The following is a 20981-nucleotide window of genomic DNA, read 5'->3' on the forward strand; positions in this document are numbered from 1 at the left end:
ATCTCGTCTGGTGGATCTCACAAATATCAATCCATTTCCGACATGGGAGATCCAAGTTTTTAAAGGAACCGAGACGAGAGTTGATTTCCTATTCCCGGTTCGGCTCGGAAATAGAAGTTTGTTAATCATGCCTCCAACATTCCAAAATTTCAATTATACCCCTCAGACGGGACGATAAAGAGGCGATCGGCGCGCCGGATTTTCACTCTTCTTCGCGATGGCGCCCAAAGGGGGGCTCTTCTCACTCCCCCTTCTGCTACTCGGAGGGTTTGCTCTCCTTGTTTTCTTCTTCTTCCTCCCTTCTCTCTTCAGATCTTCTTACCTCTGCTACTCGGAGTCGCGGAGCGGAGCTACCGGAAGTAGTGGTGTTGGAGGGAAGGAGGGATCTGAGATCCCTTCCCGAACATCGCCATCATCGTCCTCAAATCCGGTGTCCGCTTCGGCAGATGACATTTCCTGGTTGAGGGACCAATTGAGGGCGAATGAGCTTCGGGATCCGCCCACTACGGCGGAGGGCTGGCACATGCTCCGGAAAGGGATCAACCCTCGCACCAGAGCTCAGCAGCTCGAGGATCTGCGGAAGTATGTTGCTTCTTGAATCTATTTCCTCTTGTGGTCCTGTACTTTTGTTAATTTTTTGTCATTGTGCGTCTATATAGTTGCGTTTTCCTATCTGGCCCTGCTTTATCTTGTACTCCACGAAATTTTAGGGTATTTGGCGATTGACAGTTTTGCATTTTCATCTCGTTAGTACGAAACATTTCCTTGCTTCTTGTTCGGTTATTTTTCTTTATTTGGAATTTCTCTTGTTTAATGTGGCATTTTCACCTTTTTGCAGTTTATAAGTTCCTTTGCTTGTATGTTGAAGTTCAGGAGAATTGTGGCTCTTAAGGTCAAATCTCGTTTTAGGAATGTCGAAACCTTTCTTAGGCCTCTGAAATGAACAACTGACAATGTGTGTGGAATAAGAAACTCGGTTTTGATCAACAGCAGCAGACCGTCCTGTACAACATAAATTCAGCCACCATTTGAACAAGTATTGGAAACAGAGCATTTGAAAATTTTAGTTGGTTCTTGTAGCCCTCCAGTGCTTGCCTATCCTGCTAGGGCCAAGGTTTCTGAAAAGTAGATAGAATTAGTTTTCTCGTGTACGAGAGGACTAGAGCATCATTTTTTGTACGAGAGAACTAGACCTTGGGTTTCGATCTGTTCTTAATGCGTCCTTCTATCTTGTCAATGGATCTTTCTCATTAGTGTGTCAAAATATTCGAGTGATGAAGTTGCCTCTGAGATTTTCTAAATACTGACTGATTACATCATCAAGCTCGTAAACAATCCATTGTGACAGTCTTTGGGTCCTGACATTCTTGACGTTTCCCTTTTTTCTATTTTGATAGTCGATGACTCCATACCAATGTTGTCTCGTCTTCTTTCGCGTTTTTCAGTTTTAGGAACCACAAAAGCGTTAGATTGTAGCTTTAAATAAAAGGTCCCACGCTGGGGATCTTTTGTATGTCAAGAATTTGTCCATGGGCGGGAGATGAGTGTTTCAGGATCTATCTTTTTTTCGTAGGCTTTTAGGATCTATCTTTTGAATAAAGGTTGCTTGAATTTTACTTTCCCTAATCTTCCTCTGGAAAGGCTGTCAATAGGCCCATTTTTGTAGCGGGTAGCCCATGGTTAATCTGGATAGGAGATGATTTTTTTTTTTTTCAAGCAGCTTGTCGACCATTGTCCAGAGGAGAGAACAAATTCTTCGTCCAGAAAGCTGTCAGTTTCAGTGAGCCTGGACATCGGTCTTAATGAATTGCATAGAATTTATGTTATGCAGTTTGTTGTTTCCTGCTTGATCCTTTATTATCTGCTAAATTTGAATGCAGTTACAGGATGAACCCAGGTGAGACTTTAGTGTTGTGGGTACGGTACACCTAAACTAAATGGTACTTCTTGGCGATGAATGAGATTCAGTTTTGCCGTTTTCAATGGAAATAGGTCGGTCGGATACGCATCCAGTAGATTTCTACTTTGTTAGATTTGATTAACCCCAATTGCCATTAACGCATTAGACATTAATTTGTGCCTTATCTTATGTTGGTTTGTGTTAATTTTGTTTAATTTTTAGAAAGGAGGCACTTGTTGGTTGATCTAGACGAACCGTTGCATTCGTTCATCTTAAAATTCTTTCGGTGTTAAAGGTTTCCTAACTTTCCTTGACAGGTTCAAAGGCATCTCACACTACGAGGATGGGGAGAATAATCATACCGAATTGCCCTGCCCTGGAGAATTACTGGTGGAAGAGCACCATAGCAACTATGGCGAGCCTTGGGCCGGAGGGCGTGATGTGTTTGAATTTTTAGCTAAGTCGGTTGATCTATTACCTGATTTTCAAGTGCTGGAGATTGGATGTGGCACTCTCCGGGTGGGTCTGCATTTCATCCGATACCTGGATGCAGCCCATTTCCATTGCCTGGAAAGAGATGAACTCTCTCTCATGGCTGCTTTCAGATACGAGCTTCCTTCACAGGGTCTTCTGCACAAGCGTCCCTTGATCGTGAAAGGCGATGACATGGACTTCACCAAATTCGGGGACGATGTCGCCTACGACCTGATGTATGCGAGTGCTGTCTTCCTTCACATTCCAGACGCCCTTGTGTGGGTCGGCCTGGAAAGGCTTGCTTCCAGACTAAAGCCTTCCAAGGGCCGGCTTTTTGTTTCTCACAATATAAAATTTTGCACGCGATTACATGGGGATGAGTGTTCGAAGCGGCTCTCAAATATTGGCCTGGAGTACTTGGGGAAGCGTACCCATGATAGCCTTCTTTTCAATCACTACGAAATATGGTTCGAGTTCAGGCGGCCAAGGACTTGAGCTTATTATGTTCGGAATTTTGGTACCTGTGATTGTGATTGAGCAGCTTGAACCAGGCAAAGAACGTCAGGGTTCAATCAGATGGTCGGATTTGCTTGTGCCCGTTAAATGCCTCAACCATTCAAGCCCCGCACGAAACCTACGTGCATCGTTCTCAAGAGTGCATCCCACCACGCCATATTGCTGCAGCAAAATTTGTTGGAGGAAGTGGGCGAGACAAGAGTCTGGCTCGTTATTTTTCACAAGTAATTGTCGTCGTACTTGTTGAGCCCGTCGATCTGTTCCTCACCGTGATTATTTTTTCTGTAATTGAACACTTTTCCTTTTGGTAAATTCAGCTAACAGCAGGATATCTACTTGCACCACCATCTGTTGGACCAGGTTTCGGATAGCATGACATGGTTAAGGATATTACTTTCATGGGTTTTTGTTGCATCGCCCTAAGTTCCTACGTTCTTCCTCGTATCTGTGTCAGACATTCCATCTTACTCTGTTGACTGGTCGTTCTTAAACAACGACGGAGACTATATTCATGACGCTAACTTGTATCATGTCTAGTGCGGCTGCATCAGCTGCTGGCACTAGATGCAAGGTGATGATGCTCTAAGACCTGATCTAATATTTCCTGACACATTAATACAACATTTTATTCAAGGGATTGGAAAATGACGCACAAGGACTAGAATTTTGAGTTCCCAAGTACTTCGGAAGCGGTGGGCTTCAAAAATTTTGAACTCCTCTCGTCAGAGTCCAAGTTGCCACTTCCCATAGCCAAATCACCAGCCATCAATCCGGTGGTTATATTTTCCGGTTGAAGGACAACGGGAGACCGCCCCGATGGAAAGCTGGAAATACAAACGGAAACATCACCAACTGCAGGTTAGAGTAACAAGTGACAACGGATTGGATCGCTGGTTACAGCGGCTGGTAGACGTGCTTGTCGAGGGCCCCTCTACAAGCAAGAAGATGCGGAGGAAGTAGAGTATTTACTTGCGTCTTTTTCCATCCATGCGATTTTTACCGGACTGGAGTACAGTCAGGTACAAATCCCCGACCATCTGAAGCTCAAACTTAAACGACGGTCGCCTCGACCACTTCGTACCAAGTAATTTCACAACCTTCAGCAAAGAACGCTATCATGTTGCTTATGCGGTGGTCTTTCAAAAAATTCCTTTTAATCACATCACATTGGAGAATGCCCACGAACAAATGGTGCATATAATGTTTCCAATAAACTTAATTATACTGGACGGGGGGAAACACATCCCTGTACAATACCCAAAAATAAAATTATGGTGCATGAAATTGCATGACGAACACCCTGTACACATCTCTCTCATTCACATCCAAATAATACAAATCACCAGCACCGGTTACGGGCACATCCACTTTCCTAACAAAAACTTGAGGTGGATGATGTATGACCTCCAGGCTACACGTTAGAATGAGCTGTCCGACTGAGCAGACAAGAATGAAATTCCCATCATATTTCTTTATTTGCACTCTTGGCTCCGCCAAAAATTTGAAGATGAAAGATCCGTACTTCACATAGAATTCATGGGCTGACGGTTGCTCCATGGGTTCATGTTATTGCTGCCAAACCAATGACATCACCACCTTCCTCAGTGCTTTGCTCCATTGACAGACTTGGGTTGCGGATCCTAACTGCAGAACATAGAGCAAGAGGCACATTGGCAACATTATCCTACAATATTTTGGCAGGGACTAAATCATCAATCACTAAAGTGTACGTCAATGCGAAGATTCAAGTAATACACAGTGAACTCCAATTTGCTGACAAACTAAAATAGGAAGAATAACAATGGCATGATGATGCATGCAAATCCTGTAACAAGAACACAAATTTATTGTACGATAAATCACTAAGGTTGTGTTTGTTTCACCATGGATTTCAGATGAGCGGATTTCAGATCCGTGGTGATCTATGATCCTTAGGATCTCAAATCCATTCTTGAATCCATGGTTTTTAATGCTAATGAAATCCTCAATTTGTTTAAATTAAGGATCTCTCCACGCAGCTTCAGATGTTAGATCCGAGGCTATCAAACACAACCTAAAGTTTACATCATAGCGAAGATTCAAGTAATACACAGTGGACTCGTAGTTGTTAACAAACTAAAAATAAAAAGAATAAGAATGGCATGATCATGCATGCAACTCCATTAACAAGAAGACATTTATTCTCCAGTGCTTCACATGAATGCAAATGCTGACCTTAGTTGAAGCTATAAGGAGAGTTCTTTGGGGGACCAATGTAAATTGAATCCCAGATTGAATGCCACATCACAGACACTGAACTGGGTGTCCTCACAGAAAGAATAGTACGAGTAGCTTTCAACATAAGCTGGACTCTCAAGATTCTAAACATGTTTTACTATTTTTTAGCAATAAAGGTACCAGCTGAACTACTGTAAACAAGTTTCAAATTTTAATGCAAAACACAATTCCTCTGAAGGGGCAAAGTTAAAGTTTCAACTGTACAATTATAGAAAAGCTTGTATTCATTTCCAACATCAAACGAACAAGCAACATTTTAATCTCATCATCACTAGAAAATTATGCATGATTACAAATGTGTGTCCAGCAAACTGGGATTCGGCTGGAGGTAAATTAGGAGTGACCTGCCATGGATTTTCTGTCGTTTCTGTTGTACCACTGATTCCTAATGTATTTAGTTCCCAGAGCAAACCGTTCATGCCCACAATAAACATACCCATACCAGATTCGTAACCTTCTCTGTACAGTTTTCCACATTTGTATTTGGTCACCTTAAATGCATCACAAAAAATTCTTCCTTGTGGATTCCATTCCATTTCAAACTTCAACAAATCTACATCTCCAACGTTTGTGTTTTATGCATGCTATGCATCACATGCAATCATGATTTAATAGCCCAAATGAAGACATATCTACCAACAAGGGCAACTAATGGTGTTCAGAAACATCTTGGTAGTGAAGGATCTAAGAGGTATTTCCATGAAACCGGAAGGATTGTACTATATGTAATTTGCAGTGCAATGATCGGCTCTCCAAAGAAGAAACTGCTTTATTGAACGCAAGAATATACCTGAAATATTGGTCATGGCACCAGCACCCTTCTGAGCAGCAAGTGCCCGCAACTTGTCTCCAGTAGCTAACAGAAGCAAGCTTTTCATATGCTGCTTTTGTTCTTTAGGGCTAGATGTCTTCGCTAAGGCATCCTCGAATGCAAGGAGGTCATGCATCGTTATGCATGGAAGGGACAATAAAACCTGTAATAAGAAGAAAAGCACGCAAAAAAGAGAAGGGATTTATAAGCCTCCTTATAAACTCGTCCACCAAAAAAAAAAGTTTACTTGAGATGAGATAAGAAGACCCGGAAGATGGACTATGAGTCAACAAACTGCAGTACCTCCTTACATGCAGCGTCCTTATTAGACAGGGAGGTGAAAATATCACAACAGAGCCCCACAAGATCTGCACCGATGATTGCATTGGAGTCTAGCATCAAACCTCTAATGATTGCAGAAAACATCTCCTTTGCAACAAATGCCCTGAGTCCAGGATTATTTGTTGAAACAGCTAGTAGAATGACAGCCCCACAGAATGATAACAACTTAGCCACTGCCTCGCCATCAGGCCAACAAAGAATTTCCAAACTAAGTTGAAGAACAGGAAAAGTAGGACCATTCCGTTTAAGTAGAAAGCTGCAAACAAATTCAATTACTCCATCATCGATATGAATATTTAAAAAAAAAAACAGAAAAACATGAGCGCATTGAAAGCAGAATGGTGTTAGTGACGCATATCACGTCCACAAAGAGATAGCCAAAGAATAACTAAAATCATTTAGCATACCACATTAGAGAATTGGAGGCCAAACCTTCCAGGCCTTCCACATTTGATTCCATACGGTTAGCATGTCCAACTTGTTCTAATAGAGACAAACAGGCATTTAAACCAGGAGATGCTATAACTGATAGCAAGGAGCATATCTCTCGTGTCAATGATCGAAGCAGCTGTTCTTCCATTACTTCTACCTGCAAATCCGATGAAGAAAAATTGCCACCAATATCTGGAATTTTTGCTCTTCCTTCATTGATTAGATTGGTCCATGAATAAGTAAGGACCTGATAACAATGGCTAAACAGCGGGAGCAGAAATTTTGTCAGCCATGAATCCCATAACTCTGTAGGGCAAGATTTCACCAGAGGAGTCAGAACAGAGTGGGTGAGTTGGCGAAGATGCCAAAAATTCATTGATCTTATATTTTCCATGAGAGCTAAAGCAACAGAACTGCTGTCCAAACATTTAAAGAAGCAGTCCCCAATGGTAGTTGACAGGCCTAAGACATTATACCTGAAACCAATTGATGTAATGAGATAACATTAACAGCAGTCTCATCTGGAACAAGGAAATGGGAATGTCATAGATGACATGAAAAATAAAAAGGGGGTGGGATTATAAAGGCATGCGCCAAAAGCTGAAAAATTAACAAAAAAAAAATCAACAGAACATAAAGCTATTGAGCAAAAAGGCTTGAAGTGACCCACACACAAACACGACAAAACAACCATATATATATAAAAAGCAACACAGAGAGGGGATGGATGATCATGGGAAGGATTTATGCATGATTTCCAAAAGTAGACCTTGTTGCTCCTAGACGTATAAAACGACATAACCAAGGGTAGAATGTTTAACATTATTGCTATCTATTAGATTCAATAGCGATTAATTCTCTCCTTATATGATTCAAGTTCAACTTTGCTATACATGTTAGTAACTGATGCCTTGAAAAATGAAAACCTAGGATCTGACTCTAAGACAATAATGTCTACATTTTCCATGTTCTAATTTATCAATAGATACCAATATAACTTCTATTCATTAATGGTTCTCTACACTGCCTCCAACCAGGAAAATAAACCTCACTATTTTCAAATTCCTTTTCAATTACTACTTTCCAGGGAGATGCTGTAGAATGCAAATGAGATCTTCTCGGCAAGTATAAAAGAGATTGTTGGAGAAATTTTCAAATTTAGGCAAATAACAAGAGAAGCTGATAATTAAATAAACACCAAAAACAAAAAATCAGTGCATCACAATCTTTTTCTTCAGTTGAAAAAGTGCATGCGGCCAGGAATATGGTATATTCTGGGCGATTAAAGCATTTTTCTTCCCCTGAAAAATGAATGCTGCTTTAAGTACACTTAGTTGGAACCTTATTGAGAAACTTGAAAGTGGGGCATCAAATTTATCCAAGTGCTAAAGAATTATGTGACAGGCATCAAGTTTATAAAAGTGTGAATGAAGTAAATGACTATATATCACTTACCCACTCTCTCTCGTCCCCTTCAACCAATTCCTTATGTCATTTTCTTTTATCTGCATGGTTTCATGCCCATGCATGCTGTTTAGAACTGCATCTGCCATGGATGGTGGGTCCTTAGGTACCTTAGAAGTTGACCCACCTAGAAGCATAGCTTGCTCTGTTTGGCTCATCCTCATAGCATTTTGTACAACTGGAGGCAAAGCTTGAGCTACAGACTGTGACCACATTGAATGTACAGAACGAAGCAACTGCAACAGTATTTAAAGCTTAAACTAATGTTGGCATAAGACATATCCAAGCAGTAGATTTTCGACAAGTTAAGTCATGACTTACCCTAAGAAGAGGAGGCAGTATCCATGGTAAATGGGATGCAAATGGATGGGTACGATTAGAATCACTCTGCAAAATTGGAGAATTTTTTTGTGTCCCACTCCTCTTAAGTGCTCTCTCAAAGAATGTAATGGAGTGGAAGATGGACCACATTGTTGCATCATCCATGAACAAGCGAACAAGACCTGATGGATCAGACAAATATGTATTCTGCCACTCCATCTGTGTCCATTCCTTGCTAATGGGCTCAAGTAAACAGGACAAAACTCTCTCTTGTGTTTCACTCCTGCGAGAAAGACAGTTGCCTTGGCAAAATTATTCATCTCTCTCATATGGAGAAGAAACTGCAGTGACCAACACAACTAAGTAGCAGTAATCTGTAGATGGCAGCTGTAAACTCAGAGGGCAAAATCAGCAAACGTAAGCACAAACTTAGAGGGCATAATTACCCAGCAGCAGAGGCAACAATTAGAAATGCTTCCCCCAAAATATTATGCTCTCCACGAGGTAGACGCCCTTCTGCATGCAGACAAGCCACTGTCTCTGTAATCTCCTGTCGATTGTTCAGGTGAATAGAAGAAAATGTTAAAAAGCAACATCAGCACCATTGGCAGTTTTTTTTTCCTCAAACTAATCAGCTCTTCAAGTTTGAAAAGGGAAAATTATCCCTTTTCCCATAGGGCAGCTAACTTCTTCCTTACAATTGGTAGCCAATAACCGACACTTCTACAGACTAGCAACAGCAGAGCAGAAACATAGTTTTACATAGACTCAATCTTTAACACTTCAAGGTCCAATGGTTTGCAACAATTTTGGATTTTTTTTCTTTTTTATTTCACTTTTTTTTTTCGCCGTTCATGAGAAAGAGGAACATAATAGCTCACTTGCACATTTTCTTGTGACTTGTCCACAACGCAATTTGACTTGGAGCTCCTTCACCCCATTTACACCAAAGTTCATGAGATATTGAAGATCAGGTATTGTCATGTTATTCTCAAGACATTTTAACACTAAACTATGTGGTAACTGAGACAAATTTTATTGATTATGTGCTAACTGAGACAAATTTTATTGAAGAAACAACCAAAAAATTAAACAAATAATGGCAATCATCAGTTTAAATTTAAACAGGAACTCACATATGAAGACTTTCACATGCTTTAACATATATGAGAAGCGTTTATTTATTAGGTTGGACCTTCCCATTTCTCATCCTATGCTGATGTTCCATCAACCAAGCCCCAGTTTCCCAATCCTTTTTTGTTTGTGCAAAAAGGCATAAAACACAGGGTTGCACATATATGCATGTCAGATACAATAAAAATGACTATTCATCATTAGAAGTAGCTAGTTCTTATCCATAATGAGATCACAAGCTGCCAAACTTTCTTTCCGATACTCCCAGTGAGAAGTGGTACATGAAAGAAGAGAAAGCAAAAAAAAGACTAAACTAAAAAAGAATCTCAGGAGGAATTTCAGAATTGGAGCTGGAAAAACAACTAGATGATAACCTTCATATGTGGAAGAAGACTTCTATCAGCAGTTTGTGCAATCCGGATAAAGGATGTACAGATATGCAGTCTTACACTACGGACATTATTTGAAGGATCCTGTCATTGGACCAGTCAAGCAAGGTTGAATACATATTTATCTGTATGAAAGAGTATTGAAAGAACGAATAATTTTACCATTACCTTATCAGCAACAGGAAGCAACTGCAACAGCTCAAAAAGAATTTTTATAACCCCATGTACCACTTCAGGGAAGAACTTGAGAAATGGACCAAGAGCATCAAAATGGCGTGCAAGGATTTTCAAATACATGGGTTTGCTCACGTTCAAAGAAAGTAGTTGCCGAAGTGAGTCTGAATTTCATTATCAACCAAAGGATAAGGGAATGTCAAGAGCTGAACATGCTTGGTTGTAAAATTAAAGAAAATAAGCAGCTAGACAACCTTGTATTGCACGAAATGCCTGCTGTACTTCAGGGGAGTTGCGATCAGCAGATTCACATGGCCCATCAAAAACTGAAGCAACAACAGTTTCCAGAGCCAACTGAGTACTCTCCAGTAGGGGTAAATCCTGCAGACATCAGAAAATTACAGAAGATTGAGAAACAATGCCTTTCTAACATGTTCAGAAACACTAATACACAATATTGTGCCATTTCACTGGATGGTGGCTTACAATATGCGTGCACACTCGTACTGAATTCCAGAAAGGATATTTATGCTCTCCAATAAATTAAAAAAATCTGTTTTTTTTTATATATTTATATGTTGAACTCCTATCTACCTTGTCAGGTGATGGTGCACTTGCACAGCTGTTAAAAACGGACTCTATTCTTTGAAATAACTTCACCGCTGCAACAACAGGCTTGTATGAGGAGACCAATCGCACAAGTTCCAACTGTGCCAACATAAGATCAAGAAAAGAGTTAGAAAATAAAAATATATATTTTGCTCCCCATCCCGAAGAAGAAAAGGCACAAACTCCATCAACCATGGTGGGAAAAAGAGAATCAACATGGACTTCACAAAAAAAAATCCAAATAATAATTGACAAGAAAAAGTCATCATTGACCCTTAATGGAGGACAAGTACAATCTAATTTCCTAGTAAATGACCACACAACCTGTTTTTCTCATTGCAGATGCAGACAACAGATGATCATGCAAGGATGCAGATGAATGGCTGGGCACCTCAAAGACTGGAGGTGCCCTTAGTTTGCTGATGGGGCAAAATTATCATCCACTGTTTTATCAGTACCACCTTGAACCCTTGACATGGACAATATGCAGGAAAAGCTGTTTAAGTTAATCCACATATCCAGGCTACTCTAAAAGAAAGCAACCTAGATTCAATTATTTCACAAACAGTTGTCCGCAGGAAGCATTGAACACTAATAAATGCACCAAATGTTCCAAAAAAGAACATTAAATGCATCCAGAAGACCGATTTGCAAGTCGTAGTTAAAAAAAAAAAAATGGACAAATAGCAAATTTTGCTACAATCAACAACTTCCGCACCATTCTGCCACGGTACAGGCCATAGTCTCCCTTGCTGTCATAGCTATCATTCCAAATCTCAAGTGCCCCACCAGGAGAGGCAGTCTTCTTTACCATGCGTTGGAAAGAAAAATCTAATATAACGCCATATATGTGGTCATCAATACAAATTTGCATCCCTTTCTTTTCCTTGTCTGCTAATCCAGAAACAGAATCTTGACCAGAGGTAGGAGACCCATCTCGTGCTTGGGCAGGAACCTTTGGCTTCAGTAAGTCCTTTAGAAATGCCTGCAGAAGGAAAAAGTAATGTAGATAACTAGTATATATAGAAAGTTAATAAGCTCTTCACAAAAGGGGGAAACTTTACCAGCCAAAACTGAAGTGATGAAGCATGAAGAGCCAGCTTACTATGTTGAAAATACCCTAGCATCTGAAAGTTCAAGCATTAATGACTAGGTGTATGAAACTGGAAGAAAAATCAACAGACATAAATTGGTGGAAAAGCATTAGCAATTCAGAAATGAGTTCCAATAAGATATATTATCCCGAACCCATAAAAAAATTATACAATAAAATGTGGTCCAACCCCTTGTATGAATCTTTCACCTTGTGCAATTCAATCACGTATTGCATTTGAAATTCTCCTTCCAAAGAAAAAAGTTTGATGCTCAAGTATATCATAAACCAATTGCAAGAAGAGAAAAAAAAATTGCAAACAGGCTCAATAGCAAAGTATAGCAAAGTACATGTTCTGTTGAAATCATTTAACAATCAACCTTACGATCCAAAGAAAATGAACTAGTGTGGAGCCCATTATTTGTTCCGAATCTTCTTTGATCTGACCTAAAATAAACTAATTCATGATGCAGCCATAAAAAGAACAAACTATAGGCTTTTCTCTAGATTGCAGGAGGAGAACTCTGATTTAAAAGAAAAAAAAAAATCTGTATTTTTTTGGTCGTGTCTATGTGTGTGTGCCTGTGTCTGTGTCTGTGTACACACATCAGATCAATAGGTCTAATCAGATCCACAAAATCTAAATTCCTGAAACTGGAAAAATAAATGTCCAAAGTTCAAGAGTATGAAAAAAAAGTTTTAGAATGATCAGCAAAGAAAACATAGGATCAACTCTAACACATTTATAAGAAACGTGCTGGACAGGATTCAAAAGTTTAATTCTTCCCCAGCCTGAACACACACAGGCACACACCAAAAAGAAGAGCAAGAACATACCTGCTCAAGAAACAGATTGAGCAACAAACCATCAGCAATGCAGTGTAAATTATGGGAACCAAAATTCACCATGCTTTCGCACAGGCATTCAGCAAATTCATATTCACTTTGATCGAGACCAGCTGCATTCTGATGGCACCGCTGCAAAAACTCACTTGATGCTTTTGTAAGGAAACTACAAATGTCATGCATGGCAGCATCAAACTCAGAAGAACCACAATCAGTATTCCTTTTCCTACAAAAGAAATGTGCAGTATGGAAATAAAAAATCAGAAAAGGAAGTGAGAAAGAATTATAAGGAGTGGGTTCAAAAGCTGAATTTGAAGATTCAAGAAGATTTTTTTTTTCCAAATTTCACACCTGGGAGCCATGATCTTGAAGAAGTCGCAAGCATGGGAACGAATATCAACAGAAGAAAGCAAAAATCCGCATCTGTTCATAAATTACCACAGGAATAGCAATCACGAATGAGAGCATTGTGTGTGTTTAAAAGAGAATGGATACAGAACAAGTATCTTACGCGGTAATCAAGCCATATTTTGCAAGATCTGATATAGGTGCCCATTCTGCATAAGTATTCACAGCATTGAGAGAAGCAATTACGGTGGTCAGGTGTTGCTTTGCACTGTCAAATTGACCTCTTCCAGCTTCAGCAATGGCAGCATGAAAGTGGTTTTGAAGCAACTGAAATATAAAGTTATAAACAATGCTTAATCTCCAGAAGCCAAGTTTAACTATACTTCACAAACTCTTTTAACAGGGACATGCACAAGCAAACTCACATTATATAATAACGGGAAAATATCTGGTAGGGATTGAGTAAGACCACGTACAAGTGTCCTTCGTCTGTCTCCTGTAAGCAAAGTAATCGCAGACTAGGTCTCAGGACAAGAAAGGAACAAACCTCGACATATTCTGACTTACTCATGGACTCACAATTGTCCAAAAGAACCTATGAAGAAAAGTAAAATGAACTCTGCTTGATAACATTAGTATTCAAGTCTTCCAGTTAAGAACCTTCTAAGTCCTCATTATGAATGGTAACATCTTCCGGAAGCCACCTCAAAAGCATGGCAATCAATTCTGCCTGAAATTTATTAGCAATCCACATATCAGTAGCAAAATCTGAAACCATATATATATATATATATATATATGGATGAAAGAGAAAGAACATGAGAAAAAATTATACCTCAGTAGGACCTTGCTGACATACAGCATTCAAAGAAGGCAATATCTCTTTCCATAAATTGAATCCTTCACTCCTGATAACCTACAGGATGGGAACAATTATGTCAATATACATAGAATTGAGAGAAAAAACAAATTACCTTACTAAAGCTAGATTTCCAATTGGAGTGGCCACAAGAAAGTGTATGCAACAGTCGCTTCTAAACCTATTAATATCCATGCCTTTCTGAAAAAAAGAATGAACTGATACAGAAGCTGGAAAGAAAAGTCAGAATTTCAGAGTGTACACTAAAAATGACAACAGAACATGAGCAGGTCCTCCATCTTTTGCACCTAACATTCTTTTGCATGTGGGGTGTGGACTGTGCAGTGGAGAAAATTATAACAAAAATAAGATAGTTTAAGACCTCAGCAATTAGCTGCGCAGCTTGACTTTTCAGTGCCCATTGTTCCTGAGGATCCGCCATTTCAGTTATCACCTTAACAGATGTGACAGCAAAATCTTGCTGTTCATGACTGTTGAGTTCCCCCCAACGTAGTCGGACCAAATGCTGCAGACAGTAACATTAATTTTAAATGGTAGCCCATGCAAAATGAATCCTAAAATCATCGAATATGAATTTAGGAAAGGACTTAAAAAAGAAGTCTCCATAATGCAAACAGTAAGTATATACAACATATGACCTGGAAACACAGAAGACAAGTGGCAACCTAAGAAAGAAAGTGAGATCCCTCTCTGATCTCCAAATTCATCATCATTTTATTTTTAATAATATTTTAGAAATCATTCCCTCTATTCATGTCACAAGACAAAGATAACAAACAAGCAGCAGAAGTGCTATGTTCAAAATAGTGAAGAGGCACTATGCTCTTTAACTAAGAGGTAGCAAGCAGATTATGTAAAGCAGCCATGCATGTAAAGAATAAAACCTCGGCGGCTCAATTAGAAGATGATAAGACCATGTTTCAAGTTTTCAACATGGTCTTCACATCATCCAGCATTTAGCATGGTATTTTAGTAGTCAAAGCCCATCTAGTGTGCCTAGGCACTGAGCACTATGTGGATCAGCTAAGCGACCAACCTAGGGGCTACGAGGCACACAGGTCGCTTGTTCGCTGCCTGGGCTGATCTGACTAGGCATCAGCATGTGTGTTTTTGGCATTACCAGAGAATTTTGTACACAAATTTATTTACTTAATTTTATATATATATATATATATATATATATATATATATAAAGGAGAGTGAGAGAGAGTTACTATGCATTTGTTCTACTTCTACATTCATATTTTTCTAGTCTGTTGAAAGCTACATATATGATATATGTATCTATTATACAGGCAATGTTACGCGGTTTTTATCTAACATATATGATGTTATGCCATGCATTCATATGATTTTGACACTTCAATACTACTTACTCTGCTACAGTATGCTTAAGTTAATCTCAATAATGTGTAGTTTTTCATTTTTATATTCCTAATTTATTTTGAATTGGCAGGCACCAGCCTAGGTCTTTTATAAGGTCAAGCACTACTCCTGCTAAGAGTTTTTTATTACAAATTTGGCATGCCTAGAACCTGTGAGGCATTTATATTATGGCAGCACCATAGGTGCATCCTAAACCAAAAGAAGCCTGTTTCATATGCACATGGCTCCTTACGAAGACGACCACTTTTATAAACATCTTCACATTACTTCTATATCATGAACAAGGGAAACATAACATACAATGAAGCTGAGGACGTGAAATAATTGGAACAAAACATTAACAATTTGAGAAACATATATTAACATAAAGTTTTTGAGATACTATTTGTGTGTAAGTGGAGAAATTGAAAACAACGGGCTACCTCTTGGGCCAGGTGGTTTTTTAATCTTGCATTGCTAAAAAACCATGCCAAAAGATACCTTCCTGATGGCAATGGATTGGCCACAGATTTTAACAATGGAATGGACCTTTTACAATAGTTTTTAGCAACACAAAAAGAAAATGATCATCCGGTCACAAAGATAGCCAGATGTTTTCTATTTATATATATACATATATGGAAAATACAAATCAGCCAACTGCCAGAAATTGCTAGATGGTTAAATATTTAAATCCACCGCTAAAAAGCAACATAAACTGTCATTAAAACCAGTAATGTATGTATCGTACAATACGTACCATATTGTTTGCAATTTACGGTACAATACACCCTCCGTATCGTAAATGGGGGGGTGTATCAGTCCTTTTTCGACTTTTCTTTAAAATGTCCGCCTTCTTCATTTCTAACGTAGGGATTGTGCGCCCAAGGAGGAAGATCATCAATTTTCATCATGAAAACATCGATTTTCACCATGAAATCATCGATTAAATGGTCAATTTGTGTGTGGGTGGCTGATTCTTGTTTGGAGGAAAGGCGTTTTCTTGATTTCTTTTCTGTAAGGTATGAAACTCTGTTTTTACCATATATTTATATATTTTTACCGTAGATTGAAAGATTTCAATTGTTTTTCATTAAGTTTACCGTAGGTTTTCGTTCTTTTTTTTTTTGTGAAAATATGGATCCTACATGGCAATGGTGGGAAAGAGTGAAGGACAATGACCGGTTAAAACTCAAATGTAGCTTTTGTGAGAATCCATTTTTAGGAGGGATTATTAGAATGAAACACCATTTGGCAGGGACCACCAAAGATGTAGCTCCATATGTTGGAAAACCAAACAAACCTTTACCTCCATTTGTGCGTCAGCAGTGTTTAGATATGTTTCATGTTTTACATCAAAGAAAGATACAAAAACATATGGAAGAGGTAGATGTAGGCTATAATGAGCCTTGGGAAGATGAAGAAGAAGAAGAAACTTATGAAAATGTTGAATATGATGAATATGATAGCAGACTAAGAACAGATGTGGATAGCTCTAGAGGTAGAGGGAAAGGAATCATGTATAAAAGAGGTCGATCTGGCCCATCGGGAAGGAAGAGAAGAGGCACACTAGATATTAGGGTCAGGCGTGGTCATCGACCACCTGGTGGTAGAGTTCCTACTGGTAGGTCTAGTGTTGGTTTTATTAAGAACTTTTTTCCTTCATATACTAGCCCAGGTGGTTAGTCGCAGATTCGTGCTACTATGACATCTAAAGATATGCTACATCAGGCACAACTGTCGGTATGTAAATGGCTTTATGATGCATATATTCCTTTTAATGCAACTAATTCCTTTCAGTTCCAAGTCATGGCAGATGCAATTGCATCTATAGGCCTCATATTCAAAATGTCATCATACCATCAAGTGAGGGACAAATTTCTTCAACCTACGGTGAAAGAAGTATCAGAACATTGCGCTCAGTTGAAATTATGCTGGAATGAAACAGGTTACTCCATTATGTCAGATGGATGGACTGATACACAGTCAAGAACACTTGTGAATTTTCTTGTTTATTACCTTAAAGGTACAATGTTCTTAAAATTTCTTGACTTATCTCATGTTCCTAAGACTGCTGAGATTTTGTTCAATGTTTTTGATAATGTCATACAAGAAGTTGGACCTACAAACAATGTACAATTTATTACAGATAATGCTGAAAATTATAGAGTTGCAGGGGATGTTATTTCAAAAGTATAGAACATTTTATTGGAGTCCATGTGCCACTCATTGTGTTAATCTAATGCTTAAAGATCTTAGTGACAAGCATGATATGAAATCAATTGTTGACCAATGCCAAGAGATTACAAAATTTATCTACAATCATGCATATGTATTGAGTTTGATGAGAAAATTTAGAAAATGAGTGAATTAATACGACCTACACAAACTAGATTTGCCACAAATGTATTGACGGTGCATAGTATAGTGAAACAAAGAACTCCGTTGAGACAGATGTTCGCTAGTGAAGAATGGGCTACATATCCACATGCTCATAAAAGAAATTCTTCTTTAGTTGTGGATATTATATTTAGTAACGAATTTTGGGAATCATGTGTGAAGCTATTGAAGGTCTGTGTTTCATTAGTTAAAGTTCTCAGGTTAGCTGACAGCAATGATAGGTCTTCCATAGGGTACTTATATGAGGCTATGGATAAAGAAAAAGAGGCAATTCGAGACAACTTGAAAGGAAAGAAAAATTTATACATACCCATATGGAAGATTATAGATAAAAGGTGGACTGAACAACTTCTTCAACCCCTCCATGCAACAGCTTACTATCTAAATCCTACAATTAGATTTTCTACTACATTTAAGAAAGACAGAGAAGTCACGCATGGTTTGTTAAATTGTATTTAAGTGTTAGTGGCAAATTCTAGATAACAAGATGTTGTGCACAATGAGTTTGATCTATATGATAATTGTTTTGGGGACATGGGAGAACCTAGCACCGTTCGAGCCAGAACAACCATGCGTCCAGGTAAATACATAGAAATTTTTAACTTACTTTGCATTTGTTACATTTGATTCTTTTATGTTGCTTTAACTTTTACATGAAATTTGTTTTATTTTTGTTTAGATTTGTGGTGGAATAGGTTTGGGATTGATTGTCCACACCTAGCACGTTTTGCAATTAAAGTCTTCAGCCAGACATGCAGTGCTAGTGGATGCGAAAGGAATTGGACTGTTTTTCAACATATCCACAGCAAGAACATGAATAGGCTTGAACAAAAAAGGTTGAATAACCTTGTCTTTGTTCGATATAATATGAGGATGAGGTTGAAACAAAAGTAATATAGCTTAATATTTACATTTGATTATATATGTTTACATATAACTATATATTAACAAGTTTTCTCTTATTTAACATAGACAATTACAAAAAACATCAGCAAGGAAGCACACATCTCAGTTTGATCCTATCAGCTTGGAAAACTTTGACCAACTATAATATTGGATGATGAAGATCTTCAATGCTTCAACTTGAAGCTGAAGCAACAGAAAAATGTGTTGATGAAGGAGAGCTTGCTGGTAATGAATATGTTGATGAGGATATTCAAATTCATGAAGATGAAGATGAAGAAGAAGATGGAGATGAGGATGAGAATCAAGATGATGAAGATTATGAATGAGAGTCGAGAGTACTTTAATTTTATATGTATTGGCATTGAACATTTTCACAATTTCATTGTTATGAAATTTCATATTTCATTTTACAATGATATTGTTATGAATTTTGATGTCTATGAATGAGGAATGCGTAACTTTATAGCAATAATAAGTCTATCATTATCTAAAACATGTTTTCTATGAAGAACTTATTATTTTTTATTTTTACTGATTTTTTTATGAATTTTTCGATTTTTTTCAATTTTTCCTGATTTATTATTTTAAAAAAATATGATACGGTTACGATACGTTACGATATTTTACAATACGGCGTATCTTAAAGCCCGACCGATACGGCTTGCGATACGCTTTTTACCACATTGGTTGAAACACCATAAACCATGGCTATACCATAGACTGTTGTTAATGGTTTTGTTGCAAGGTATTTTTAGCAACAGTTTAAAATTATTTTTGTCATCCAAAATAACCAGCTGATTCTCCCTCCTCTAACGATCTGGTCATCAGGATGTCTCACATACATAGCCCAATGCAAATTGGGCTGCGTGTGTGAGACATCCAAATGGCCAGATGACAGGAGGATTTCAGCTTCTACATATATGTGTAGATACATAAACATAGAGAAAGAAAGAGAGAAATTGGTAGGTGTTAGACATTTAAATTAGATAAGGAACAATCTCAGCCCTTGATTTTTTCATATCAACGGTTGAAAGAAAAATAAGAAAAAAAAAGTGATAGAAACATTTTCGTCATCTAGTATCAGTTCACACCTTTTTCTTCTTATTTTTCTCTCTATCACTGATATGGAAAACATCAACTACTTAGATTGTTCCTTATTTGTCCATCATCTAAGTGCCTAGCACCTCTCTCTCTCTCTCTCTCTCTCTCTCTCTCTCTCTCTCTATATATATATATATATATATATATATATATATATTGTGTGTGTGTGTGTGTGTGTCGCTTCTCTGACCACTTATCCAGAAGTAGGGTATTGTGTGTCAGTCAGCTGTTTATAGGGGAGGTGATGAAAGTGGATGGCTGGGTGGAAGGTAGTGGTGCACCCATAGAGGGTGGTACCCCCTCAACCCTCTACTCCTTATACCGAAGAAAGAGGAAAAGTTGGTCAAAAATGTTGAAATGTGCATAATCATAAAATCATCACATTATGGTCTAAATGGTCGAGATGGTGCCATGGTTCCATATGCTGGGAATCCAACATCAATATTTACATTCAGTCATTCACAAGCTGACAAGCTTAAATCCTGCATCTGAAAAAGAATACCAGCAAACAAGGAGAATGCAGAAAAACGAGTCCAAGAAAGCACGGAAAAACACTACCAAAAATGACGAAAAAGTTCTAGGCAACGTGAAACCAATCAATGGAAACCTCACCTGTAACAACTTAAACCCGTGCAGCCGCACCTCCGGCGGCCAATTCCTCGACACCAACCGAAACGACGTTCCCGCCAAGAGTCGAACGTCTCCCTGCTTGACCTGCCCAATAGCGAAACATCCCAATCGATCGTTCAGACCCCAAAAAAAAAAAAAGCAGGATATGCAATCAAACTTAAAAAAAAAAAGGACGAACAAAAGGAAATGGAAAGCCACAAAAACCCTAGAAAACAATAAACAACGCGGGAAAGCCCCGAATGTGAACAAGAAGAAGGAGAGAAAACCCACGGATTCCAAAAAAGAGAAGGCGGCCTGCCGAGCATCAAGCGGCGAAGCATAGTCCAGAGCAGCGATGATCGCTCTAGCAACGCTCTCCGCTCCCTTGTTTTCCTCCATCAGACTTCACTACCCGACGATCGGAAAAACGCGGGAGAATCTGCACCGAGAAAAATGAGAGTAGACAATCTGATCGTAACTTCGATCATCAAACAGAGAGAGAGGAGGAGGAGGAGGTAGGAGCGTCCGCCATGTAGACTTGGAGAGAGTGAGTGCTAGAGAGGGGGGAAGGCGTCGTCTTTGCAATTGCG

At 38.6% G+C, this 20981-nt stretch overlaps 2 protein-coding genes across 3 annotated transcripts; one reads left to right on the plus strand and one right to left on the minus strand.

Moving 5' to 3' along the window:
* The first annotated feature begins 212 nt into the window (after positions 1 to 212).
* On the plus strand, positions 213 to 3231 carry LOC116261962 (uncharacterized). The gene is made up of 2 exons (XM_031640928.2): positions 213 to 582; positions 2218 to 3231. The coding sequence occupies exons 1-2, from the start codon at positions 218 to 220 to the stop codon at positions 2867 to 2869; spliced, it is 1017 nt and encodes a 338-aa protein (XP_031496788.1). The 5' UTR covers positions 213 to 217; the 3' UTR covers positions 2870 to 3231.
* Positions 3232 to 4010: 779 nt separating this feature from the next.
* On the minus strand, positions 4011 to 20976 carry LOC116262408 (protein HASTY 1). 2 transcript variants are annotated; one of them, XM_031641749.2, is made up of 22 exons: positions 20683 to 20976; positions 20395 to 20496; positions 14372 to 14515; positions 13966 to 14046; positions 13791 to 13860; positions 13556 to 13626; positions 13294 to 13457; positions 13134 to 13205; positions 12774 to 13008; positions 11908 to 11970; positions 11562 to 11828; positions 10829 to 10942; positions 10489 to 10615; positions 10229 to 10398; positions 10046 to 10144; positions 8984 to 9087; positions 8538 to 8820; positions 8208 to 8452; positions 6728 to 7228; positions 6282 to 6576; positions 5958 to 6141; positions 4011 to 4534 (listed from the first exon to the last, which is right to left on the minus strand). In XM_031641749.2, exons 1-22 carry the CDS (start codon positions 20788 to 20790, stop codon positions 4452 to 4454), a joined length of 3582 nt encoding a protein of 1193 aa, XP_031497609.1. In that variant the 5' UTR covers positions 20791 to 20976; the 3' UTR covers positions 4011 to 4451. The 2 variants fall into 2 exon arrangements, with proteins under 2 accessions (XP_031497609.1, XP_031497611.1); XM_031641751.2 differs by lacking the exons at positions 4011 to 4534; positions 5958 to 6141 and having other exon boundaries at positions 6310 to 6576; positions 6753 to 7228.
* Positions 20977 to 20981: the final 5 nt, after the last annotated feature.

The sequence above is a fragment of the Nymphaea colorata genome, chromosome 10, assembly GCF_008831285.2.
Source record: "Nymphaea colorata isolate Beijing-Zhang1983 chromosome 10, ASM883128v2, whole genome shotgun sequence".
In the NCBI taxonomy this organism is placed as follows: domain Eukaryota; kingdom Viridiplantae; phylum Streptophyta; class Magnoliopsida; order Nymphaeales; family Nymphaeaceae; genus Nymphaea; species Nymphaea colorata.